At 50.4% G+C, this 6,858-nt stretch overlaps 1 protein-coding gene across 1 annotated transcript; it reads right to left on the bottom strand.

The window, feature by feature from the left end:
- Positions 1-1,154: 1,154 nt before the first annotated feature.
- Foxi1 (forkhead box I1) lies at positions 1,155-5,575 on the bottom strand. The gene is made up of 2 exons (XM_034507658.2): positions 4,968-5,575; positions 1,155-3,485 (listed from the first exon to the last, which is right to left on the bottom strand). Exons 1-2 carry the CDS (start codon positions 5,521-5,523, stop codon positions 2,923-2,925), a joined length of 1,119 nt encoding a protein of 372 aa, XP_034363549.1. The 5' UTR covers positions 5,524-5,575; the 3' UTR covers positions 1,155-2,922.
- Positions 5,576-6,858: the final 1,283 nt, after the last annotated feature.

Raw genomic sequence — 6,858 nt, 5'->3', positions numbered from 1 at the left:
TGCCTCACGCCTCTACACAGACTTCCTGGTCTCTCCAATAATCGGAAAGCCCCCATTTTAGATTTTTATTGATGGCAAGCTATATTTTCAGTGCAGAGACAAAGCATAGGGGGCTGAGGAGTCAAGTACTTTCATACACAGCCTTCCTTCTTCCATCCCTTGTGCTGCTATCTTCCCTCCTTCCAGCTTGCAACATTGGCTAAGGTGAAACAATAAGATCTTTTTGGCTTCCCTCCTTCCAATGCTTCCAACACAACCCCTTTTCCTATGACACCCCAGCTGCTACTCAGAGCTCCCCCAACTCAGACTTAAGGCAAGAGCGGGCAAGGACTCCATATGGTAGGAACCCTCAGACTTCGTCTCCACTGCTGCCCCCCATAAAATTCTGATGGAGAATTGAGTTGGGGCCTTTGGTTTTAAATTGCTGGCTCTCTTTTGAGTTGGCTTGACTCTTTTTGGGTCCCTCCTCATTCCTGGTCTCGCCCAATCCTCATACTCATTGTACCCCTGTCTGGGAAAGAAGTTGGGGATGAAGAGCAGGCAGTGAGGTAAGCAATTTCTCAAGGTGGGGTTCTGGTATCTGGGCAAATATGCTGAGAGTGATATGTGGCATGACAAAAAATCCCCATCTGAGATTCAGAGATCTATATTATAACTCTGTCTCTGATTGCCATGGGTATGGAGTCCCTTGTCCTCCTTGCAGCAGGCAGCAAGGGGCAGACTACTCTGACTTTCCCGGTCTGACATGCTCCCCAACCCCCATCAGCCACTACTACACATGAGACTCTCACTGCAGAAGGATGGGCCTTCTATCCTTTCTGATCTCCATGACTGTACTCTCTCGCACCAAGTATTGAGCTCTCTGTTAGCAGCTGTGAAAGGGAGCTTCTATCATTGCTTTCATACAGCCATGGGAGTCCTGAATATGTGGCCCACACAGAAGCAGAATCTCTCATGGACTCGGTGTTCTCACCCATAATGTGAAAATCAAGGGACAATTATATAGGTAAAACACAGAAAGCTTGTCAAATCCAAATGACAGAGCCTGGCATCCAGAAACCCCGGGGGGGGGGGGCGGGGGGAGTAGATGTGCTTCTCATCATAGTAGTATTGTGGGTCACCATCTCCCTTCTGTCACTTCAGAGAAAGAGTTCACCCAGCTGCCCCTCAGCTTGACCCCTCTCCCTTCTCCACCAGAGAAGAAACCCCGAAGTAGAAGATCTCCCACTTCGATGCACACACATGTCAGCATGCACAGCGTGACCGACTCCAGGGTGTCACTAGTGCAAACAGACCTGTTGCTAATAGCATTGGCCATGGCTGAGGCTATACCATAGTGTGACGAGTACAAACCTCAGAGAGCCCATGCGTGCTTCAGGCATGCCACGACACCACTCTGGCCCTGTTTTCTCATTGCCTAACTGGATTAGTGGCAGCTCTTCCCAGGGGAGTCGCATGTTCACAGCACAATCTTGGGGTTTGCATTAACCCGTGAAGCTGAGTTATGCTGTGCCCTTATTGCATGTGACACAGGTAGGTTCCTTCCGTGGACGTAACTATCCCATATTTTATAGCCTTGTCCTTACACTGGGGGCCTTTGTCTAGCTCCTAGGCAGTGTAGGCATGGGATAGTCTTGCTTCCTGTCCCAAGCACCTTCGGCCTTAAGCTTCAAGCAGGCAAGCGAGAGACAGCACAACTCACAAGGAAGGCTCACATGCTTCTAAACAGCTTTCTCTCTTTCTTTTCTTTTTTTTTTTTTAATTAAAAAGAAAATAAGAAAACCAAACAACACTTCTCAGGGTGTGCTGTGAGAAGACGTTACAGCCATACAAAGTAACTCACTAAAGAAGGAGAGAGCAGTGCCAGAGGCTGGGCTCACAGCTGTTCTGCCCTCAGAGGGCAGGCAGAGGACCCCTCCCCACAGCACTCCCCCCCCCCCATTGTTATCTCAGACATGTATCCACCTCTTCAGGGCTATTTAAAGAAAAGGACATGCTTATTCTGCTCATTTGCCTTTGTTTCTCTTGGAAGCCTGAGCCACGTCTTACTCACTGGTCCATGACACGTACACACAGGAAGCTGATATTTATGAGATTTTGCGGGTGGGCAGTACTTAGGTGGGGGTTCAGGGATACATACCACTTTTCTCACTGACCTCTGGCTCTGCTCAAGTTGTGTGGAAGGTTAGTGAAGTGATACCCTGGATTGCACCTACTAGAGGTACTGTCCTACAGGAGTACTTGGGCTGGGCATCCTGCTTTTAGCTTCCCCTCCTGAGTGGTAAGTAAAGGAATGTCTGTAGGTAAAGCTGGGGCAAGAAGAAAAAGGACAGGTGGGAATATGTCATGGCCAAATTAGTGCTGAATTCTGAGGCGGTCACTAGAAGCCAGTGGGAAGTGTGTAGGTATTTGCCATAACCAGCTTTTTATGCCAACACACACCCAGTTCATCCATTCCTGCCCCCTTTTACCAGACTTTGAGAGTTACCCAGCCTCTGTTTTAAGGTCATTTTCATGACCCTGGAAAAGCTGGCAACTTTGCTGGACCTTTGTGTTATGATCTGTCAATTGGAGAGGTTCATGTGAACCTCAAAGGATGAGGGTACATAGTGTGACCATGTCATTAAAAAAGCCCAAGACAGGAACCAGCACATAGTAAGTGCTCAACAAATGGCCACACTATTAATGGCAAGTCGATCCTGGTACGCCCACTGTAGTTATCAAATCTGTGTAGGTTCACATGTGATCGACAGCCAGAAGGCTTGAACAGTGTTTAGAAAGAACACAGATTCTTCCAAGCTTCCTGTGGTGATATATGGGAAGTTCAAACCTCTCAGATCTTAGGGCAGTAAAGGGTCTGATCTGAAGGACCACCATTGCTTTTCCCCCAGACAGCTCTGTGGATGAGAAGCTGTTCTATCTCTAGACTTCAGTGCCTTCCCTGGGGAAGAGGACACTGTTGGTGTTAATGCTATTGTAGAAATGTGGACTGAACTGGTTGAAAACAGAGCCTCCATAGCCCAGAGCATTGGTGGGTACCGGGTTGGCCCATTCACCCCCATTCCCATGGCTACTGAGGTTGGTAAGGGGGGTGTAGGAGTTGAAATTCAGTGAGTTCTGCGCCATCTTGTCAATAGGCTCTGGGCTCAGTCCTGGCGTGGCTACTGAGCGGCTGATGGGGTTTGTCCCACTCACATAAGCTGTCATAGTGGAGAGAAAGTTGTTGAGACACGGGGTGCCCGAGGGAGCAGGGGAGGACCTCTTCTCTGGGGAGCTGGTGGTGGTGTCCGGTGAGGCAGTGTCTAAGACCTCCTGAGGCTCTGTGGGCTTGGGGCTGCTGGTCAGGAGACTGTTCTCTGTTTTCTCTGAAGCCAAGGAGCCGGTGCTGGAGGATGCATCTGATTTTCTCTTCCTCTTCCTACGGAAGTTTCCATTGTCAAACATCTTTTCACAGTTGGGGTCCAGAGTCCAGTAATTCCCCTTGCCTGGGACAGAAGTGGGAGAAGTTAGGAATACAGAGATGGACACAAGGCCTCAATCCATCCAGCTGCAACGCTGTAAATGAAAACCAAGGGCAGCAATGCAAAGAAAAGAACAAAGCCTGGGCCAGAAGTTGGAGACATCCCACAGACATCAGCCCATCCCCCATCTCTCTCTAAGTACCTCCTACACACACACAAACACACACACACACACACACACACACACACACGAGGCTCTGGGGAGTTCATGGAAATGAAGTATATGGCCTGGAGAAATTTAGAGGGTTGTTCCCTTTAAGTATAGAGTTCTGGGGTGCAGGGACCAGGATGGGATGGGGTATTGGTCAGAGCTTCTACTACTAAGGTCTAGGAAAACCCAGAAAACAGTTCTGGATTCCCAAGTCCTGAAGACGGACTTGAGCTCCGCCTTCACTCTTCAGTGACTAAGGACTTTGGATAAATCTGTTTCCTGGTCTGAAAAAAAAAAAAAACAAACCCTTGCTTCCCCAGGCTCACTGATGAAATATAAGACAGACATTCTATGCGTCTAAGAGACGTACAACTGAGGTGCCACCAGAATGGAAGTCCCAACTCTTCCCCGCTACTCTGAGCTGGAAAGGGAGAGAGGACTTTCACAGGGCACTCCCCCTTCTGAGGGACAGATTTGACCAGAGCTGACTTCAAAGTGGGCAGAGGAAGGGCTCCAACCCTGGCTTTCCATGTGAGAACAAAACTGTCCTTCGGGTCAGGAAACTGATTGCAGGAATGCCTCACATTTCTCTCTGCAAGTGTCTGTGGCTCACCACTTAAAAGGAATATTCTGGTCTTAGTGTAAGGGTTGCATTTAAGCTGAACACTGTCACTGCCATTCTGGTCTATGCCACTTTGGGAAGACAGCTTTATCCCTGAATGCTATTCTTCTCATCTGTGCAACCGGTTCACTAAGAGACACCCTGCAGGGGGCTGCCAGCATCAAAGGAGGTTCTGAATGGAGGGAAAGGCCAGAGCCAAGCCATGGGGCCATCAATGGTGCCTAACCAAGGCCAGGTCCTCTCCACTCACTACAGGTGTGACTATGACACACTCTGGTTTGACTTAGTCTAGTCCTACCAAGGACTTCTCATATGACTTCTCATGTGAGGTACATGTGAATCATGACTGCAGGATATTGAGCTTTTGTTCACACCAAAGACTGCAGAAATTACTTCATCATAAAATAGGCATTTTTTCCCTCCCTGTTATTTTTCAGACGAGGAAACTGAGGCACAGCAAATGTAAACTCCCTGAGACACGAAAGCCTGTCTCTATTCCCGGGGTTCAGGTCTCCTCTACTGTGGGTTCCTTTCAGCCCCGTCTCCTAGCAGCTCCCAGTTTTGTGGATAGAGTAGCAGCTATAGTCAGAACTTCATAGAATGGAGTTCGGAGCAGAAATGAAAGAGCCCTCAGCGATACCTCCTGTTGCGTACGCACTTCTGTCTACCTTACCTGGGTCGTCCTCATCTCGGGGCACCTTCTTGAAGCAGTCGTTGAGTGACAGGTTGTGGCGAATGGAGTTCTGCCAGCCAGCCTTGCTCTTGTTGTAAAAGGGGAAGTTGTCGGCCACATACTGGTAGATCTGGCTCAGTGTGAGGCGCTGGTCAGGCGCACCGTGGATTGCCATGGCAATGAGGGCTGAGTAGGAATATGGTGGACGTACCAGCTTCATGAGCTCCTCCTGAGAGGGGATGGGCAGCCAGCCCAGGTCACTGGGCAGTAGCTGCCTCTGCATGCCATAGGCCTGGGGTAGGAAGGGGCTGGCGTTAGTACCAGGCAGATAAGGTGGTGGGGTCATGGCTGGCCCATTGAGCCAGAGGTAGGGGTTAGGGGTGGCCCCGTACTCGCCACCACCTTCGAAGGAGGAGGGGCGCTGAGGACTGGGCATGCCCTGAGGGTGGAAGAAGTTCTCATAGTAAAGATTCATCTCGGGGGGCTCCTGGCCGATGCTGGGGAACTGGGGGCTGCATCGAGGTGGCGAGGGCGCCGGGAGATCGAAGGAGCTCATGCTGGAGCTGGGTTCGGGTAGCCACCGGCTGCACCTGTGCTCTCTGGAGCTGCCCCTGACAGGTGTTCAGCAGGCCCTGGCCTCCTGTGACTTATACCCCGAGGGCTTGGCTGGGTGGCCCCACCCAGAGGCGGCCACCTGCCAGCAGGTCCGGGCCAGGGCCCGCCTCCCTCCTTACCCGAGCTGGCTGTGGCCTTGGTTCCCATTAATGACATGCTAAAGGAGACTTATTGGAACCGGTACCCCAAGTGACAAGAGCTCCCTTCGTTCCTCCACGTTTCCTTTCCCACCATCCCAGCGTACCTTTCTCTTTCCCTTGCATTTTCCTTCCCTCCTCACGTTTCCTCTCTTCCTCCCTCCTGCCCATGGTCTCCACAGCGTATTCTGTATTGCTTTCTTTGTTTCTCACACTTTGTGTGCCTTCTCTTTGCCTGGTTCATTCTCTGTCTCTCATTCTTGTTTCTTGCTCCTGACCCTCATTTCTTCTTCCACCCTGACCCTCATTTTCTGATGAATACCCCCCACTCACCCCACCCCACATATCCCACCCTACTCACCCCACCCACCCCTATATATCAGCAGCTCATGCTTTGATCTTTGGAAGGGTAGATGCATTTTCTAGAGTTGCCAGGAGACCCTACAGCCCCTGTAGAGTCAGAGAGCAGCTTGGCCTCTGGAGAGGACTCAGGTGGTCCTCTCCTGCTCCTAACACACACACTCTCTCTCTGTCTCTCTCTCTCTCTCTCTCTCTCTCTCTCTCTCTCTCTCTCTCTCTCTCTCTCTCTCTCTCTCTCTCTCTCTCTCTCTCTCTGTCTCTCTCTCTTAAATATAACACAAACACACAAAATCTTACATCACACACACACACACACACACACACACACACACACACACACACACACACACAGAGTAGTCAGGAAGAATACAGCGTGAAGGCTGCTGTGGACGTGGCCTGGAGACCCACCAAGATGAGCAGCAGGGATCTTAAAAAGAACATCAAAAAAGAGAGGGTGAGAATTTGAGAATTGCATTTTAGGTAGAAATGAGAAAGCATAGACAATTCAAGTTTCTTTCTAGCTTCAAGGAACAGCAGTCTTCCCACATCCTCCACTGATCCAACATCTGTGGAAGTTGTTGTGCAAAGACCCCTGGCACTGAGGGAGCTGGGTAATGCAAGGGCCCCGGGCTGCCCATGTCTTTCTCCTGTCTTCCAGCTTCAGATACAGCTCTTACAAGCAAGCCTGGCTTCCCTTTGCTGCTTAGCCAGGGCCAGTTTTCCTTTGGGGCCCCACTGTAGATCCCAACTTAAAGGTGGCTTATCCCAGCCTCCCCCTG

Source organism: Arvicanthis niloticus, chromosome 6 (genome assembly GCF_011762505.2).
Source record: "Arvicanthis niloticus isolate mArvNil1 chromosome 6, mArvNil1.pat.X, whole genome shotgun sequence".
In the NCBI taxonomy this organism is placed as follows: domain Eukaryota; kingdom Metazoa; phylum Chordata; class Mammalia; order Rodentia; family Muridae; genus Arvicanthis; species Arvicanthis niloticus.
Note: the sequence above shows the minus strand (reverse complement) of the source record. Positions and strands in the feature narration are given on the sequence as shown.

Bases quoted from the DNA above. Each gene is read 5' to 3' on its own strand.
- Foxi1 (XM_034507658.2), bottom strand. From the start codon at position 5,523: ATGAGCTCCTTCGATCTCCCGGCGCCCTCGCCACCTCGATGCAGCCCC. The intron at 3,486-4,967 runs GTAAGGTAGACA...CTTCTGTCCCAG, and splicing joins CCGAGATGAGGACGACCCAG to GCAAGGGGAATTACTGGACT.